Here is a 19,927-nt window from a genome sequence, read left to right as displayed (position 1 = left end):
CTCACCGGTCCAGCTGAGTCCCAGGTGGTCTGCGACTATGGCCATGCGGAGGTCTGTCCTCTCGCAGGGACTCTGAGGACCTAACAGCAACAAAAAGATTGTGAGACATTGGAGAAAGACGACACACAAAGTCCCAAGGAGACCACACACAAAGTCCCAAGGAGACGACACACAAGGAAACGACAACAGGCGGTCTACACCTACGTCACTTTTATGAGACCTCCTGCTTTTCTGGACAAACTATCCCCAGCGACTGTGTTCATGGTGAAAGTCTTGAAACCCAATCAAGTCCAAACCCAGGCGATCGGTGAGTCCAGGAAAGTAAAAGTCCTCAATGTCCAGTAGTGTTAGTCAAGTGTGTAACGTATTAGTTTGACAACACAAACAACAACCTTCCTGAAGACAACAACCTCTGGTCCACACTTGAAATCGGATCCGTTGGATTGTCAAGTCTGGCCAAGGACTGTCAAGTCTGGCCAAGGACTGTCAAGTCTGGCCAAGGATTGTCAAATCTGGCCAAGGACTGTCAAGTCTGACCAAGAACTGGCAAGTCTGACCAAGGACTGGCAAGTCTGGCCAAGGACTGGTTTTCTTAGCGCTCCCAGGGAGCAAAACCACTGGCAAAGGTGAGAGTCTACAAACCAGGCAAGCAGACCAAAACCAAGACAAGGTCATAACCGTGAACGTCGAAAACTGGACTAAGTTTCTCGGTCTTGTGGCCCATTTGACAAGGTCTGGTTTTATTGATCCATGAAGAGGCTCCTTCGGTTCTAGCTGGCAGGACAACAAGGTTGGCTTCCAATTCAGTGCAAGATTTCTTCATGGGTTTGACAACTTGATGGACGTCTCAACTGCTTCCTGTTACGCCCCACTCTACTTTATATACAAGACAAAATGTTTTCTTTTCGAATTAATCGCGATTCTTATTTGTAACAATTCTTGATCGATTTTTAAAAATTAAAAAATCGATTAAAATGTTTTATTGATACAGTTGATGTAGATGATCTGTATCTGCTGTACACATTGACTTTAGGAAAGATACTTCTCTTGTCTTATTTGTATTTGACTTTACTAAACGTTTGGCTGGAACTTTATTCAACAAAACTAGTTTTCTTTGAAGTAATATAGAAATGTATCAGAGCTGTTTATTTTATGGAGGAATGTAGTTCATCATAGAACTGGCACCCAATGTTATTGAAAAAAGTATTGATTTTAAATCGAGAATCGTTTTGAATCAAGAATCAATTCTGAATGGAATCGTTACCCCCAAGAATCGAATCGAATCATGTTGTGCCCAAAGATTCACAGCCCTAACAAATAGTATAATTTGTTGACAAAGATGTTATAAGTACACCTCTGCGTAACACTGTACACTTATTAACATGAAAGAAAATGAACCAAAAAAATAAGACAACTTCTGAACTTCCTTACCTTAGGTTTGTGAGACTAAAAATATAAACATAATAATATAAAGTAAACATTCCAAAAGTATAACGTCCATTACGTATTTTACATAAATATTGTCCATGATTGTGTATTTTACAGAAATCAAATAGGTTTAGTGTTAATACATTCACACAATACACTACAGATGTTTATGCATATAGGAAGTAAACTTGATCTTTATCAAACATTGCACACAATGTATGTGACTCATCACAATTAAACCTAAAGTGTAGCATTATTGACCTCTACTGGTCAAATTTAGCGCTGAATGTATTGAATGAGCTTTGCTTGCCAGTTACTCTCAGACAAAAAACAACAACAACCCGAGCACGAGTACAAAAGACATCTTAGAGTCAGCAATTTCAATACAAAACAAAGTGAATATATTTATGAACAATATCTACTTACAAAGATTTGACTAGTGATGGGTCCGGCAACACCGATGCATCGGCGCATGCGTCGAGCTCATAGAGCAAAACCCTGTGTCGGTTTTAGAAAGTCACGTGACCGATCATGAGCTGTTTTGGTCACGTGACCGATACGCCAACTGTGTCGCACTGACGCCTCCTCTGTGCCCTGTGAGCGGCTCTTTTCTACAGCCCGAGAAATAATAACTAAGAAGAGAAATCGTCTAAAATGTAATACGTCGGAAAAACTTTTTATTTTTTTTATAAAAATGTGTAAAAAAATAAAATTAAAAAAATTCCCAGTCCACAATCATCCACAACACGTTCTCTTAGATTTCCATGTTATGATACATGTTCACATTATTTATTGACTGTATCTAAAAAAGATACAAATATATTTTTATTTAAATGAAGATATGAAATAATCCTAAATGAAATATTTATATTATTGTATATACTAGGGCAGGGGTCACCAACGCGGTGCCCGCGGTCACCAGGTAGCCCGTAAGGACCAGATCAGTCGCCCGCTGGCCTGTTCTAAAAATAGCTCAAAGAGCAGCACTTACCAGTGAGCAGTCTCTATTTTTTTTAATTTTATTTATTTACTAGCAAGCTGGTCTCGCTTTGCTCGACATTTTTAATTCTAAAAGAGACAAAACTCAAATAGAATTTGAAAATCCAAGAAAATATTTTAAAGACTTGGTCTTCACTTGGAATAAGCGGTAGAAAATGGATGGATGGATGGGTCTTCACTTGTTTAAATAAATTCATTTATTTTTTACTTTGCTTCTTATTACTTTTAGAAATACAATTTTAGAGAAAGAATTCAACCTTAAATATGATTTTAGGATTTTTAAACAAATATACCTTTTTACCTTTTAAATTTCTTCCTCTTCTTTCCTGACAATTTAAATCAATGTTCAAGTAAAAATTTTTTTTTATTATTGTAAAGAATAATAAATATTTTAGCTTCTGTTTTTTCGACGAAAAATATTTGTGAAATATTTCTTCAAACTTACTATGATTAAAATTCAAAAAAATTATTCTGGCAAATCTAGAAAATCTGTAGAATCAAATTTAAATCTTATTTCAAAGTATTTTGAATTTCTTTTAAAAATTTTGTTCTGGAAAATCTAGAAGAAATACTGATTCGTCTTTGTTAGAAATATATATTTGTTAAATATTCTAACAAAGTGCAGATTGGATTTTAACCAATTTAAAACATGTCATCAAAATTCTAAAATGTATCTTAATCAGGAAAAATTACTAATGATGTTCCATAAATTCTTTTTTTAAATTTTTCAAAAAGATTCAAATAAGTTAGTTTTTCTCTTCTTTTTGTCGGTTGAATTTTGAATTTTAAAGAGTCGAAATTGAAGATAAACTATGTTTCAAAATTTTAATTCAAATTTTGTCGTGTTTTCTCCTTTTTTAAACCGTTCAATTAAGTGTTTTTTTCATCATTTATTCTCTACAAAAAACCTTCCGTAAAAGGAAAAAAAAATGTACGACGGAATGACAGACAGAAATACCCATTTTTTTTATATATATAAATGTATTTATTTAGCTATTCTTGTTTAAATCACACTTACGTGTAACTTACAAATGACAATATATTTATTTATTTAAGTGTGTATCAAACTGGTAGCCCTTCGCATTAATCAGTACCCAAGAAGTAGTTTTTGGTTTCAAAAAGGTTGGTGACCCCTGTACTAGGGCATCAAATCAGTGTCAGTTGAGTCGGTCCATAGGTTGCCTGTAGGGATTTTTAATGTCCAGCAGATGTCAGTATTTAGTGACACAGTATCGACACAGTATCAATACAGTTTTGCAATGTGTCGAAACGCTTCATGACGCCTCATCAACCCATCACTAGATTTGACCAAGTTTCCTGATGAAGTTTACACGTGTGGATTTCTACCGATGTTCAACTTGTCTAGAACACTTTGTCCCTCGCTTCAAAGGTCCGACAGGAAACAAAGACTCCAGCAGAACATTCGTACTTTGTTGTCCACTCATTAAATGTCCGATTTTTTAAATGCATTTAGTTTTTTTAAGGGTTGGATGAGTAGTCTTCTTCTACTCACCCCACCGCTGCTTCACTGTGACACATATGCCTCGCTGTTGCCCCCTGCCGGGTGGCAAGAGTACTGCATACACGCTCCACCCTAGTTTGAAAGGTTTCATCAAGCCAAGTTGGATGATGTTCAGCGAGCCAAATGAGAAGCTTTGCCAGGACGGGTGTGGTCCGCCAGTATGATTAGGCCTGCCATAGGACAACTAGTCCAGGAACATTTTGTCACTACAGATTTGCATCACCCTAATGACTAATGTGAGGGTGGAAGAGCTCAAACATGACTGACTACGCTGGAATCGAAGGAGCCTTTTAAGAACCGTGAATCACCGATCGAGACTCTCTAGTGTTGTAAAGCTGTCCTCCTTCCACGTATAGTAAAAAGAGATAACCCCATGGTCAGACAACACAAGGACACAAAGAAGTGACAGCTCCACTTGCAGGACACCACCAAGCACCCACGACAGCGACATGCACCAGAGAGGAAGATACAGAAGTGCTTAGAAAGAGTTTACAAACTAGTGGTGTTTGCGGTGACGGGACTCGTGATTGGTTGATCAACCTTACTCCCTTCCTCCTCGCGCTCCTCCCCTCCATGTGTCGGCCTACTCTTCCTCCCGCTCCTCCTCCTCAGCCTCTGATGGCTGGCCTGCTGAAGGTCAGCGCTCACGGCTCTAGCAGAAGGTGTTGATGCGATGGATGTGGAGGTGCGTGAAGGGCAGGAACTTCTAGATGGTTCTGAAAAGGATGTGCCCTTGCTAATAAAGCACTTTGTGGTTCTCGACTGGAGGTGTGGTCTTCTCTAATGTTGGCTCAGCCTCCTTTGAACTATTTTGGTCCAGGAGATTAGGTACATGCCTACCGACTGACCTTTGTGTGTCTTTTATGCGCTCATTTTTTGTGCTACTTATTTGTTGGCTTTTAGCAAAGTGCTCATCTTTAGATCTACGTTCATCTGGCTGTTTATCGCCCTCGCCTGTACGTGTGATTCTAAAAGACTCTACTGGAAACATCTAATCTACAAAAGTCTTTGATGGCTTTCATTGAAGGAATTCTAGATTTAGGAACTAACTTCTCAAAGGGGTCCAGTCTTTCCCTGAGCGTAAGTGTCCTGATGAGGAATCTATTAGCTTTGTCTTGCATCTCAGTATCATAATATCTGCATCTTTGCCATTTGGGGATTCTCACTGTACACTGGATTTGTAGATCAGGTTGTTTTTTTTAGCTTTCTGGGTCCTGTGCTGTGTATCACTACATTAGTAAAAACACCTTCATTGATTCTGTGCTTGTCTAACTGGCTCAGAGAGAGTGCTATCAAAACATTTGTCAAACATTTGAGTGAACACGAGGATCAGTGGTGTTGGTGCTCAATGTTTGTGGGGTGGAGCAATTTGGTCTTTGGGAGAAAGTGCAACCCAAATTGTCAAATGCTCCTGATGTGTCCACAGGGCCTCCAGAATATGAGAAACTTGGTGCAATAACATTGGGAGGACTTGCATAGGTTACTACATTTACACCCAAAGTTATAGCATTATAAAAAGTGCTATCACATACAGAATCAGATGTTCTAAACGTAGAAAATGTGGGTTCATTTGCGTCTCTACAGAAGCTGCTAACAGTGTTTGATATTTCTAGCTGGACAGTTGGTGCAGTCACATGAGGGACACTTACAGGACTACATTTTGCATTCTGACCCATGTCGCATGAGAAGGTAACTAGCTTAGGTTCCCTGACCCTGTACCTGCCCATCGAGAAGGAATGCTCACCAATCTGAAAAAACTGGAGCCTCTCCTCCACCATGTCCCTCTTGCTCATGTCAATCGCACCACTGCGTGTCATCTCAAACATCTTTCCCTCGTGGAATGGGAAGGGATTTGGCTCGCTCGTGGGTGTGCTATCGTCAGTGGGCGTTCGGGCCAGGCTGGTGTCTGGCGTGGTGGCCTGAGACTGGTCGTCGACTGCCAGCCCAAAAGGCTTAGGCTCGCCATTGCCTTCCTGCATGCCTTCCATGTCGACAACGTCTTCTTCACTGCCTTTGTTGGGCCAGGGGTCAAAGTCCAGGCCTTTAGTGGCGACCGTCTTAAAAGGAGAATTAAACTCCTCTTCTAACTTATAACTAAAGTAGGCATTTGAAAAACCTTCTTTAGCTGAATGTTTCTGTTGGTTGATTTCAGGACCATTATTCGGTCTTTCACCATCGAAAGAAATGTCTCTCTGGTCCTTTGGACATTCCTCTGGAGTTTTCTCCTCTTCAATAACTTCAAGTTTAGTCTGAGGAAAAGAACGCTCTATAGATCTAAATGTGTCGGGCGCCCAGACATCTCGCCTGCTATCAGGGGTTCCTAATGACTTTAAATCAGCTTGTACGTACAGACCATCATCCTCGTCTTGGAGATCATATCCATCTAATGAGTCTATCTCTGTGGCATCAGTGTCATGGGAAAATTCAGCTGTTGTGGCAAGTGAACAGTCCGTAATGGACTGGTCATTTCCATTTTGTTCAAAATCATAGTCCTCTCCCTTGCCGTTAGAACCATTGGTGTCATTAAAGCCATTGGTTCCAACCACAGGGTCATTGATGTTTCCATTTTTGTCTTGTTTTTTACATTTCTCCCTCCTCTCTTCTTCCTCCCCGGGAGCATTGAAGGTAAACTTCTTTCTGGGAATCGAATGGAAGATTGACTCTTCATCATCGTCTTCCCCATTTGACTGACTATCATCTCCCTCAGGGGGCACTGGCGAAGGAGGCTGAATACGTATTATTGGCTCAGTCAGCATCTTCTTGCCATGTTCCTCCTGTAAATTCACTTCCATCATTTCTGTTTCAGTTTCTGATGAAGCCCAAGAACCTTTCCTGTCTGGATCAGACGTTTCCGAGAGATCTAAAGGAGGGGGAGGAGGGAATTCGATGTATGCCACCCCTTTGTCTTTTGAGACATCCCGAACTGTTTTTTCATCATAGCCGTTGATTGTGTTTTCTTGCAGGATGGATATATTTTCTAATCTTTGATAGTTATCAGTCATTTTAGTTTCTAGCATGTTAGCATTAACAAGGTCCGCTTGAGCTTTGCTTTCGGTTGGGGGATCTTTAAAGTAAAAAATGTCTCTGCCTTGCTCGTCATCTTCTAATTCTTCAGATACCTCCATGATGGGGCTCGGTTGACCTGTCACTAATGCCAAGAAGCCATCGGGGGTCCTGGCGGTGAGGTCATAGCTGACCTCCTCAGAGCTTGGGGTCTCTGGCGTGAGGGGGCTTTTCCCTGAGCTATCTATGAAAGAGATCTGTTCTAGTGTGTCGTCATCTGGGCTTATGGGAAGTGCCGAGTCCTGTTTGATGGCATGCAGCGCCCCTTTGGCTTCCCGCTCAGCCTGACGGCCCACCTGGAGGCTGACGTAAACAGGCAACGTTTTCATGCCCCTAAAGTTCTCTTTGGTTGCTGCATCAGCCGGAGGGGTAATTACCTTCTCCAGAATGTCTTTTGAACTGACTAAGTTATTGGAGTTGGAATCTTTAGGAGTGTTATCAAGAATTTCAAAAGTTTTGTTTGTTTTCGCTGAGGTCTTTTCAAGGCTTCTACTTTTAGATAGCGTAGGTATCTGTGAGGGTTTTGTAACAGAATGCGTCTTTGGGAGGTCATTATCATTAAAACTGGTTGCTGTTCTTACAGGAATGTGTGAGTCTAATTGTTTTCTGTCATTTTTATTTGTTATTTCCTCACCCTCTTTTCTTGAAAAATCAGCTGCTTGATATGTTTTAACATACTTCTCTTTCTCATGGATATTACTGCCAACGTTAACTTCCTGAGTGATGACACAATGAGCATCTTTGACTTTACTGGTGGCTTTCTCAGGCCCGACGAGGCTACTTTGTCTCTGCAGTGAGAGATTTGGGAGATTTCTGTTCACTAAAGTATCACCACTGTGTTTTGGGGAATGAGCTGATATTGAATCAGCTTTGTCACATTTATTATCATTACTACTATAGGAGCTTTCCTTTTGAGACGTTTCACTAACTTTAGATGCTTTTCTGTCAGCTACAAATTGGTAAACAGGGAGTTTGCTCTCTTGTAATGACTTAATAGAAGGTTTTGGCTGAACTGGAGGGGGGATTTTGATTGGACTGGACTGACCTTTTCTCTGAGATTCAGATTCATACTTCAACCTTACAGAGCTGACTTTGGACGTTGATGCTATGTGGGCAGGAGAGGAAGGTTCAGATTCACTGATCCTAGTTTTTTGTTTAATTGTATCGCTTTTATGAGGACTGCTTGGCAAGCTGGAGCTTTTCTTTTCAGCTGGTTGAATGCTGTCAAATGTTCTAGAGACAGAAGGCTCCCTGAGTTTGCTTTTATAGACTCCCTCCTCGTCTGCCTTAGTTTTCTGCGGACTGCTGCAAGCTGAAGTGGGCCAGGACCTCGGTTCTTTTAATTGTCGCCTCACAGGCTTTTTCTCAGGTGACTGAAGCTCATCATTGAGCTTTTCTGTTTTCTCACGGAAAAATTGGGAAACTTCACAGAGCTTTTCTTCCGCTTCTTTCACAGATTGGTCTACTCGATCCTCATAGAGGAGCTTGTCCCTGCTTCTGTCATGTTTGTCCTCTGTAAATCTCATCCAAACAGCACGCTTGGGACTACCCTGTTCTGTTGAATAATGGAGCACTGTAACTTTATCAAACTGCGGCGCTTCATCTCTGTGCAAAAATGTGCCCTGTTTTAGAGAACCATCCTTTGATCTTTTAGGGCTAGCATGCTGTTGATTTATGTCATCGGATGTTAAGTCTTTGTCAGCCATCATTGCAGAATCTTCTGTGTCTGAGTGACACGTTGACGCTGGGTCGAGTTTATCTGAGAGGAGCATTTTCTCAGCAAATTCGTAAGACTCCCCTCTGATCTCTGATAGCTCATCATCGCAGTATTCTATGGACTGCTGACTGAGCAGTTTCAGGGCTTTGTATGAATCATCTGCCATCAGCTGAGCAGAACTTGGGCGACTGTCGTCCTCCTGGGACACTGGGGTGTTAACGCGGGATGTTTCCAGGAAAAGAGGCAAGGATTCTTCGACAATAAGCTCCTCCTCTTCCTGTTGGTTCTCCTCGTAATCAAGCAGTTCCTTGATGCTCCTGTCCCTTTTGTAGACATACATCTCGGGGTGTTTCTTAGTTTCTCTGATAAAAACCTCAGTTGGCTCTGCGGTGCCATGGCCCTTCTCAATATGAACCTCAATTATCCTTTCTACTTTGGGTTTGGATTTAGTGTCTCTGTCAAGGAACCGCGGAGATAGCTCGTCACCTTTGACAGAGTCCTGGCTAGCTTTATGTTCAAAAAGCCCTGCAAGTTCCTTGGATGGGTCCCTACCAGACTGGAAGGCTTTCATGATGTCTCGAACTGACATGGCTTCCTCGATACCCTCGGCGCCCTCAGTGATCTGAGGTTTGTGATAGACCATTCTAGTTGTAGTAGTAATCTGAGTTTCCTCTTTTAGACACATGCTCATTGAGTCCTCCTCAGGAACTTTCATCTGAATGGCCGAAGCTGAGCTTGTTGACGGAAAATCAGACACAGCTTCCTCCATGAGAAGCGGCTCATCAAAAGGGTGCTCGTAACTTTGAATGTCGACCACGTCAGACCTGCTTTCGGGGACACTTGGGGGGATAGGAACATCTGTGAATAAAGGCTTGGGGTCTGTGCTTTCTGCACTCTGGGGAGCAGAAGGGGTCTTTTCACTCCTGGTCTCAAAGCCGCTGTCAGACAGAGGACTCTTGTCCTGCTCGTGAGACAGCTCCTCTGGTGATTCAAGAATAGTGTCTGCCCCCTGATATGACTCAGCAAGCTTGCTTAGGTCTTTCTCTGATGGAGATCTGAGCATGCCTGAGACTGGGGGAGGCATTTTCAGTTTATGCTCCTGTATTGTCATGGATGGTTTGAGGACACGCTTTTGTTTCTCCTCCCTTTCCCCTTTCACCTCCTCCTCATACCTACTTCTCACTTCTGCCATTTTAGAGAGAGAACTAGCGCCAATGTTGCTAGTTAGAAAGTCAACCACTTTAGCCAATTCCAGCTCATTATTTGACTGCGGCTTACGAAGACGCGTGTCCTCATAAGAGACTACGCTTCTTTGGGCTTCCTCAAGCTCATCTATAGAAAATTCCTCCCACCCCTCCTCCTCTTCTACTCTCTCTATAGATTTCCTTTCACTCACAATGTCCTTCTGTAAAATCTCACTGACTTTCACTAAATCCTTTTTCACTTTCTCCACAAGCGTATACGGCTCATCGTCATCTAACTTGGTCTCTTGAGGAGTGCTCGTGAGAGACGTTTGGACAGTTTTAGCTGCTGTCTGCGTGTTTGTCTGTAAGATAGCCGTCATCCTCATGAGGTCCTCTTTCATGTCAGCTACATCTTTCAGTATCTCCTGGTTGGAAGCTGCGGAATGGACAATGGGAGGAGTGATGAAAGGAGGCGATTTTAATTGGGAGTTGATTTTTGAGGTCGTAACGCAGGAAGACATAGAGGAAGAGGGCGGGGCTCGAGGGGAATTGGGGAATGACATTTTGAGAGACCCAGGCCCTGGTTTGACAGGGGTGTCTACCATGACATTAAGCAATGAATAAACAGGGATAGTGACTGTATTCGAAGAAACCGTAGAGCCTGTGGGGGACGCTTCAGATCTCAGAGAACCGTAAGCAGAGCTTGCTGTGGCAGTTCTACGAGGGGAAGACAGCGATTTGAGAGTGCCGTAGCCCGACACAGAGTACGAGTCAATGGCTTCGTTTATGGCGGCGCTGATGCCAGACGTTGCTGCCTGCGTCGTGGCTTGGATCCTCTCCTGAAGGCTACTACTCCTCTCTGACAGAAGCCGAGAAGAAGGTGAAGAGGGCGTGGACGAGGACGATGGATATTTTACAGGTGAGGTGTTTCCGTTCCTCATGGACAATTCTGATGAAGCAATGGTTGTCCTCCCAGTGGAGGAGAGCGACGATAGGGTGGACTTCCCCCCTCGCGGGGAAAGGGTGGAATCAGAAGAGGTTTTCAAAGAGGATAGGCTGGAGATGCTTTTGGCGGAGGCAGGATTTGGTGCTCCTGGATCTATCTTAAAAGAACTGTAGATGTTATATGGTGTCTTTGGTGATACTGGAGCTGAATGTGAAGACAACTTATCTGGCACGTAACCATTGGCTATTGAGTGAACTGGGGAGGTCCTTGACGTGTATGCCGAAGAAAAACTTCTGATAGATGCAGGCTCTGTAGCAGGTTTACACGGACTTCCAGAGGACACCAAGCTGGCAGAGGCTTGAACTGGATACTGACTCTGCTGGACAACTGTTTTAATGGGTGATGGCATAGTCCTGTAAGACCTCAAGGGGGATGAGGGCACTTTGTCACTAACTGGAGAGGAGGACAAGTTAGGTGCTTGAAGTGGCGATCCCATGGTGGATCTAATAGGTGCAGAACATGCAGGTGATGGGGAAAAGGGCCAGGGAGATTTCAGTGGAGAAGAAGCTGCTGAGCCGGCCGGTGAATCGGCAGTGGTGACGGAACCCCCCACTCCGCCGAGCCTTGCTTGGCCAGGGACGGTAAGAGGAGCAGTCGACCATGGTGGGTAAGGTCTGGTTGGAAAGACAGGTTTGTGAGGGTGACCAGCAGGCAGTGTTCTTGCTGGTGTGCTTCGCTCAACTTCTGTTTCTTCAGGGCAATTTGTAGAAACATTGAAGCCACGGGAAATGAAATCAAAAGAAGGTGGAGGAGTAAAGGAAAAAATGAAGAAAGAAGGAAAGGGGATGCAAAAGAAGAAGAGATCAGAGGAGGGAGAGTTGGTCAATGAAGCAGTCCTGGTACTCAAGGAAGAACAAACAGCAATTTCATGAAGTGCTCAGATATTTGATTGGAGATGGAATCAAAAAGGTGTTTTAAGACGTTACTCAGTAATGACAGCTGACAGGAATAATGAGGACAACAACCACAACAAAACGGATGATTTAAAGCCCAACAAAGCAGCAAAGTAAAAACCACAATGGCGCTGAATCAGCAACAAAAATGGCAAATGCACCAAAATGAATACAAAAACAGCTCCTCTCTTTGGACCTGCTCTAAATGGATTGCGGTTCCTATTTCAAACCACTTTAAAAGTGCCTTTTATCTGTTTGGTCTCAACATTACATTGCAGCTTCCCAAAGACAGGTCAGACCAGAAGTGACCAAAGAGTTTCCTTTTTTTTTTGTCCAATGACAAAATGTCTTCTCCAAGACCGCCCATTTTGTCATGCATGAGATTGTATAGAACCAAGGAAAAAGAAAACAACAACAGCCAAATTCAACAGCTGCAGACATGCGCTCCACAAACAAAGCTGCCACACCATCACAAGCAGCTCAGAACTCGGACGGGACAACTGAAATATCTTCGGTTCTTTGACCTGCCCACATTGAAAAACCTTCAACGTGGAGTCAAAGAAGGACTGATGAAGTTGGAAAATCAAATCAAAGGCAGAAGAAGAAAATCAAGCACAGCACACAAATTCCAAGACTCATGCAAACACACACGTGGTCAACAAGCATGTGGTGCCAGGAGAGAAGGCCTTGTCATAAGATCTGTGATGACGGGCGTTGTTGAGATCACATTTAAGGGTTTTGTTAGTGAAGATGACAAACTCACTCAGTGCAGGCTCGGCCAGATAGCTGTAGCGCTTACGTAAGGCTAGAGATGCAAAGGTATGACGTCGCTCGGGCTTTTCAGTCTGCAACAATAGCAAACAACACAAATGGCTATCAGTGGCAGGTTGCCGCCCGTTGGAGCAGCATCTGGACTTCACTGCGTCACATCTGGGCACAACACAATCGTCTTATTCACGAGCTCATTTGGTTTGGACAAGGGGATGTAACGGTTAAGGGTAACAATGATAGACCGCGGCAAAACTCCAGACGGTTGGTTTTTAATTCAAATGATTGTAAAACCCTTATTGATAACTGCCGTTCCATAAACTCACGGGCCGGTGACAGCGCTTATCGAGCTAGCGCGCTAATGTCTTGCTGGCTTAAATGCTAACTCAAATATTGTCTTTACATGACCTATTTATGACAATTGTATTGTCAGACGACAAAGCAAATTGCTGACTGAGCAACGGAGCTATAGAAAAACACTTTAAAACTTTAGACCGGGCTTTCTGCTCCTCTGCTCCCAGTCTGCGGAACCCTCTCCCTGACCACCTGAGGGCACCACAGACTGTGGATGCTTTTAAAAAAGGCTTAAAAACCCTTCTTTAAAAAAAACATTTTTTAAATATATGCATACTAGTTTTAGCTATTTGGCTGTTCTAGTTTTTATTTGTATTTATTTTTTATTATCTTTTTATTTATTTATTTATTTCTTAATACACTGTAGCACTTTGAGGTTGTTTACTCAATGTAACGTGCTTTTTACAAATACAATCTATTATTATTATTATTATTAAAACCTTTACAAGTTGAACACTAAAACACCAATAAAATGGATCTTTAGAAGTAAAAACAATATATCATGTTTGTTATAATGAGAAGAGAATGTTGTGTTAGGGCTGGGCGACATAAAACTGTATCACGATACAAGTGTTTTATAGCAGTCGGTATTGATATTTTTATGACCTATTGAAAATAAGGACCAGGTGATTTTAAATGTAAATCTTTAAAACTTTTAAATGTAACCCTTGTTGTGATTTTAATCCCCTCAGCTATCAAGGGAGAATGCAAAGGAAATTCAGGAAAAGGAAAATAGTAAAATTACAATGAACACTTAACAATAAACTCTGGAAATGAAGGTGCAAAAATAAGGAATATGTAAGAAATGCTTCATAAAGTGTAAGAAAATAGTGCGAAAATGTGAACATAGAAACCCGAGAAGAACTATTTTCTGCAGGTTTAGTGGCAGGAAATTACAGCTGTGCTCTAAAGGGTGAGCGTGGCGAAGGTGGTGTGGTATTAGCGGTCTTGCCTAGCGTCATGTACGGACCACTACGGTCTGACTACTAACTAACTGACTAAAAAAAAAGGTACCATACTGTCCGGGTGACTTTTCCTCTATCATATATATATATATATATTTTGATATGGTTTTATCGCCCAGCCCTATGCCGTGCGTCAAATTACTTTTAATTTGAATAAAACTTGGTTAAACGTTGAATAGTGTAAGTGGTTTTTGAGCACAATTAACAATAAGATGATAATAAGGATAACCGTGATATGAAATGTTCAGATGGTTACATCCCTACCCAGCAGGCACCAGACAGTGACTTTGAAACAATGTTGCAAAATAGTTGCAAAATAGTTGGAAATTGAGACAACGTTGACGTCCAACGTTGGATCCGCGTTGTTGGTTGGGAAATGACCACATTTCAATGTCAAATCAACGTCACAACCTGACATTGATTAAACGTTGTCAAAAAGCATGTTGTTTCAATGTTATGTTTGTGTTGTAGAATATTGATTGAAAAATGACCAAATTTCAATAGTCAAATCAACGTCAGAACCCAACATTGATTAAACATTGTTTCAACGTTGTATTTGTGTTGTAGAATATTGGTTGGGAAATGACCAAATTTCAATGGTCAAATCAACGTCAGAACCTGACATTGATTAAACGTCATCGAGAAGTATGTTGTTTCAATGTTGTATTTGTGTTGTAGGATGTTGGTTGGAAACATTTCCAAAATTCAATGTCAAATTGACGTCAGAACCCGACATTGATTAAACGTCATCAAAAAGTATGTTGTTTCAACGTTGTATTTGTGTTGTAGAATACTGGTTGAAAAATGACCAAATTTCAATGTCAAATTAACATTGGAACCCAACATTGATTAAAGGCTGTTTCAATGTTGCATTTGTGTTGTAGAATATTGGCTGAAAAATGACCAAATTTCAATAGTCAAATCAACGTCAGAACCCAACATTGATTAAACGTTGTTTCAATGTTGTATTTGTGTTGTAGAATATTGGTTGGGAAATGACCAAATTTCAATGGTCAAATCAACGTCAGAACCTGACATTGATTAAACGTCATCAAGAAGTATGTTGTTTCAATGTTGTATTTGTGTTGTAGGATGTTGGTTGGAAACATTTTCAAAATTCAATGTCAAATTGACGTCACAACCCGACATTGATTAAACGTCATCAAAAAGTATGTTGTTTCAACGTTGTATTTGTGTTGTAGAATACTGGTTGAAAAATGACCAAATTTCAATGTCAAATTAACATCGGAACCCAACATTGATTAAAGGCTGTTTCAACGTTGTATTTGTGTTGTAGAATATTGGTTGGGAAATGACCAAATTTCAATGGTCAAATCAACGTCAGAACCCGACATTGATTAAACGTTGTTTCAACGTTGTATTTGTGCTGTAGAATATTGGTTGGGAAATGATTCAATTTCAATGATCAAATCAACGTCAGAACCTGACATTGATTAAACATCATCAAGAAGTATGTTGTTTCAATGTTGTATTTGTGTTGTAGGATGTTGGTTGGAAACATTTCCAAAATTCAATGTCAAATTGACGTCACAACCCGACATTGATTAAACGTCATCAAAAAGTATGTTGTTTCAACGTTGTATTTGTGTTGTAGAATACTGGTTGAAAAATGACCAAATTTCAATGTCAAATTAACATCGGAACCCAACATTGATTAAAGGCTGTTTCAACGTTGTATTTGTGTTGTAGAATATTGGTTGGGAAATGACCACATTTCAATGGTCAAATCAACGTCAGAACCCGACATTGATTAAACGTTGTTTCAACGTTGTATTTGTGCTGTAGAATATTGGTTGGGAAATGATTCAATTTCAATGATCAAATCAACGTCAGAACCTGACATTGATTAAACGTCATCAAGAAGTATGTTGTTTCAATGTTGTATTTGTGTTGTAGGATGTTGGTTGAAAAATGACCAAATTTCAATGTCAAATTAACATCGGAACCCAACATTGATTAAACGTTGTTTCAATGTTGTATTTGTGTTGTAGAATATTGGTTGGGAAATGACCAAATTTCAATGGTCAAATCAACGTCAGAACCTGACATTGATTAAACGTCATCAAGAAGTATGTTGTTTCAATGTTGTATTTGTGTTGTAGGATGTTGGTTGGAAATATTAACAAAATTCAATGTCAAATTGACGTCAGAACCCAACATTGATTAAAGGCTGTTTCAATGTTGCAATTGTGTTGTAGAATATTGGTTGAAAAATGACCAAATTTCAATAGTCAAATCAACGTCAGAACCCAACATTGATTAAACGTTGTTTCAATGTTGTATTTGTGTTGTAGAATATTGGTTGGGAAATGACCAAATTTCAATGGTCAAATCAACGTCAGAACCTGACATTGATTAAACGTCATCAAGAAGTATGTTGTTTCAATGTTGTATTCCTGTTGTAGGATGTTGGTTGGAAACATTAACAAAATTCAATGTCAAATTGACGTCAGAACCCAACATTGATTAAACGTTGTTTCAATGTTGCAATTGTGTTGTAGAATATTGGTTGAAAAATGACCAAATTTCAATAGTCAAATCAACGTCAGAACCCAACATTGATTAAACGTCATCAAGAAGTATGTTGTTTCAATGTTGTATTTGTGTTGTAGGATGTTGGTTGGAAACATTTCCAAAATTCAATGTCAAATTGACGTCAGAACCCGACATTGATTAAACGTCATCAAAAAGTATGTTGTTTCAACGTTGTATTTGTGTTGTAGAATACTGGTTGAAAAATGACCAAATTTCAATGTCAAATTAACATCGGAACCCAACATTGATTAAAGGCTGTTTCAATGTTGCATTTGTGTTGTAGAATATTGGCTGAAAAATGACCAAATTTCAATAGTCAAATCAACGTCAGAACCCAACATTGATTAAACGTTGTTTCAACGTTGTATTTGTGTTGTAGAATATTGGTTGGGAAATGACCAAATTTCAGTGGTCAAATCAACGTCAGAACCTGACATTGATTAAACGTCATCAAGAAGTATGTTGTTTCAATGTTGTATTTGTGTTGTAGGATGTTGGTTGGAAACATTTCCAAAATTCAATGTCAAATTGATGTCAGAACCCGACATTGATTAAACGTCATCAAAAAGTATGTTGTTTCAACGTTGTATTTCTGTTGTAGAATACTGGTTGAAAAATGACCAAATTTCAATGTCAAATTAACATCGGAACCCAACATTGATTAAAGGCTGTTTCAATGTTGCATTTGTGTTGTAGAATATTGGCTGAAAAATGACCAAATTTCAATAGTCAAATCAACGTCAGAACCCAACATTGATTAAACATTGTTTCAACGTTGTATTTGTGTTGCAGAATATTGGTTGGGAAATGACCAAATTTCAATGGTCAAATCAACGTCAGAACCTGACATTGATTAAACGTCATCAAGAAGTATGTTGTTTCAATGTTGTATTTGTGTTGTAGAATACTGGTTGGGAAATTATCAAATTTCAATGTCAAATCAACGTCAGAACCCAACATTGAATAAACATTGTCAGAAAGCATGTTGTTTCAATGTTGCATTTGTGTTGTAGGATGTTGGGTGGAAACATTACCAAAATTCAATGGTCAAATTGACGTCAGAACCCAACATTGATTAAACGTTGTTTCAACGTTGTATTTGTGTTGTGGAATATTGGTTGGGAAATGACCACATTTCAATGTCAAATCAACGTCAGCACCTGACATTGATTAAACGTTGTTTCAACGTTGTATTTGTGTTGTGGAATATTGGTTGAAAAATGACCACATTTCAATGTCAAATCAACGTCAGAACCCGATATTGATTAAACGTCATCAAGAAGTATGTTGTTTTAACGTTGTATTTCTGTTGTAGGATGTTGGTTGGAAACATTAACAAAATTCAATGTCAAATTGACGTCAGAACCCAACATTGATTAAACGTTGTTTCAACATTGTATTTGTGTTGTGGAATATTGGTTGAAAAATGACCACATTTCAATGTCAAATCAACGTCAGAACCCAACATTGATTAAACGTTGTTTCAACGTCGTATTTGTGATGTAGAATATTGGTTGGAAACATTACCAAAATTCAACAGTCAAATCAACGTCAGAACCCAACATTGATTAAACGTTGTTTCAACGTTGTATTTGTGTTGTAGAATATTGGTTGGGAAATAACCAAAATTCAATGTTAAATCAACATCAGAATTGATTAAAGGTCATCAAAAAGCATGTTGTTCCAACGTTATGTTTGAGTTGCTGGACATCAGGACCTCAGTCAACAAGTTGTCAAGGTTGCTTTGATGTCTGGTGAATGCTGGGTAATGTGACACGGTAGCGTAAGTACTATTTAATACACAATAAGAATAATGTCCAGAAAGTATTATTTAATACACAATAAGAATAACTTATGACAGATTATGAGGCCCTAAAAGAGACAGGTGTGTAATCTTAAAGTTATTAAGTCATGCAATAGTCAGCACTTTCAACAACGACGTTTCCCTTGCGGAGGCGGCGAGATTTAAGGCTATGCTAGCAGAGGGTATGTAGCGCATGGAGGGCGGGTGGGGGGCGGGGGGGGTGTGCTTTACCTCTTCCTCGCCATCTGACTCCATTTCCTGGTTCCCAAGATGCATTGCAGAAACGGGGGGGCGTAACATAATGGAAAGCAAGGGGGGGAGAAACATCAGGGTGTGAAAAAGGAGAGTGATTGACAGCAGCTCGGTGGCAAAGGAAAAGAAAAATAAAGAAATAAATCACCACAAGAAAGAGCAGATGAGAAGTCAAAAAGACTCCAATGCAAACATCAAAGCCAGGGACAAAAAAAAGCCAGCCTGATAGCAAACTCAGAACATTTTCTTGCCTTCAGCCAGAAGCATTGAAATGAAAAGAAACCACTGCAGACAATCAATAATCAATAGATATTGAGAGAAGCCTTAAACAGATAAAAGACACCTCCCACTTGAAAGCTGCTGCTGCCCTGACCATGACCATGACCATGACCATGACCACGACCATGACCATGACCATGACCATGACCATGGCGATGGCGATGGAGGTGAGCACACGTGGCGCCGAGCTGCGCCTTACCTTTCTGGCGGCGGGCAGCGTGATGTTCAGGTTGCACACCGCCGTCTGCGGGAGGCCTTTGGCGCCCTTCACCTCCTTCAGGAAGCTCAGACGCCCGCACGCCTCCTGGCTGGGGTCTCGAACCTGAACCAGGAAATAAATGGCTTCTTTATGTACTGCCTACTTACCAGTTACCACTCAGATTCCATTGCGCAACAAGAAGCAAGCGGAAACATGGTGAGCATACCTTTTTGTAAAGAGATACAGTAGAGGAGGTACAGTAGCACTTCTCACGGGCTCTTGGGATCACTCCCGGATATTTGACTCTTGTTTACCGACAACCCGACTGAAGTTACCAATCTCCCGGATTGTGATGTTTTTTAAATATTGTCGCTTGGATTAAACCATCCATCCATCCATCCATCCATCTTCTTCCGCTTATCCGAGGTCGGGTCGCGGGGGCAGCAGCCTAAGCAGGGAAGCCCAGACTTCCCTCTCCCCAGCCACTTCGTCCAGCTCTTCCTGTGGGACCCCGAGGCGTTCCCAGGCCAGCCGGGAGACATAGTCTTCCCAACGTGTCCTGGGTCTTCCCCGCGGCCTCCTACCGGTCGGACGTGCCCTAAACACCTCCCTATGGAGGCGTTCGGGTGGCATCCTGACCAGATGCCCGAACCACCTCATCTGGCTCCTCTCCATGTGGAGGAGCAGCGGCTTTACTTTGAGCTCCTCCCGGATGGCAGAGCTTCTCACCCTATCTCTAAGGGAGAGCCCCGCCACCCGGCGGAGGAAACTCATTTGGGCCGCTTGTACCCGTGATCTTGTCCTTTCGGTCATAACCCAAAGCTCATGACCATAGGTGAGGATGGGAACGTAGATCGACCGGTAAATTGAGAGCTTTGCCTTCCGGCTCAGCTCCTTCTTCACCACAACGGACCGATACAGCGTCCGCATTACTGAAG

At 41.2% G+C, this 19,927-nt stretch overlaps 1 protein-coding gene across 8 annotated transcripts in view; it reads right to left on the bottom strand.

The window, feature by feature from the left end:
• Positions 1–19,927, bottom strand: part of LOC133577950 (ankyrin-3-like) — a 213,807-nt gene that overhangs the window by 30,598 nt on the left and 163,282 nt on the right. For 2 of the 8 annotated variants that reach the window (XM_072912711.1, XM_072912714.1), the window contains 3 exons: positions 18,990–19,112; positions 12,576–12,657; positions 6–80 (listed from right to left, as the gene is read on the bottom strand). In XM_072912711.1, the coding sequence (XP_072768812.1) occupies positions 6–80; positions 12,576–12,657; positions 18,990–19,112 (280 nt within the window). Of the gene's footprint in view, positions 1–5; positions 81–4,446; positions 4,666–5,693; positions 11,610–12,575; positions 12,658–18,490; positions 18,518–18,989; positions 19,113–19,927 lie in introns of those variants that run through there. The other 6 variants (XM_072912713.1, XM_072912715.1, XM_072912709.1 and 3 more) reach the window with 5 other exon arrangements.

This window comes from Nerophis lumbriciformis, linkage group LG39 (genome assembly GCF_033978685.3).
Source record: "Nerophis lumbriciformis linkage group LG39, RoL_Nlum_v2.1, whole genome shotgun sequence".
Lineage (NCBI taxonomy): Eukaryota > Metazoa > Chordata > Actinopteri > Syngnathiformes > Syngnathidae > Nerophis > Nerophis lumbriciformis.
Note: the sequence above shows the minus strand (reverse complement) of the source record. Positions and strands in the feature narration are given on the sequence as shown.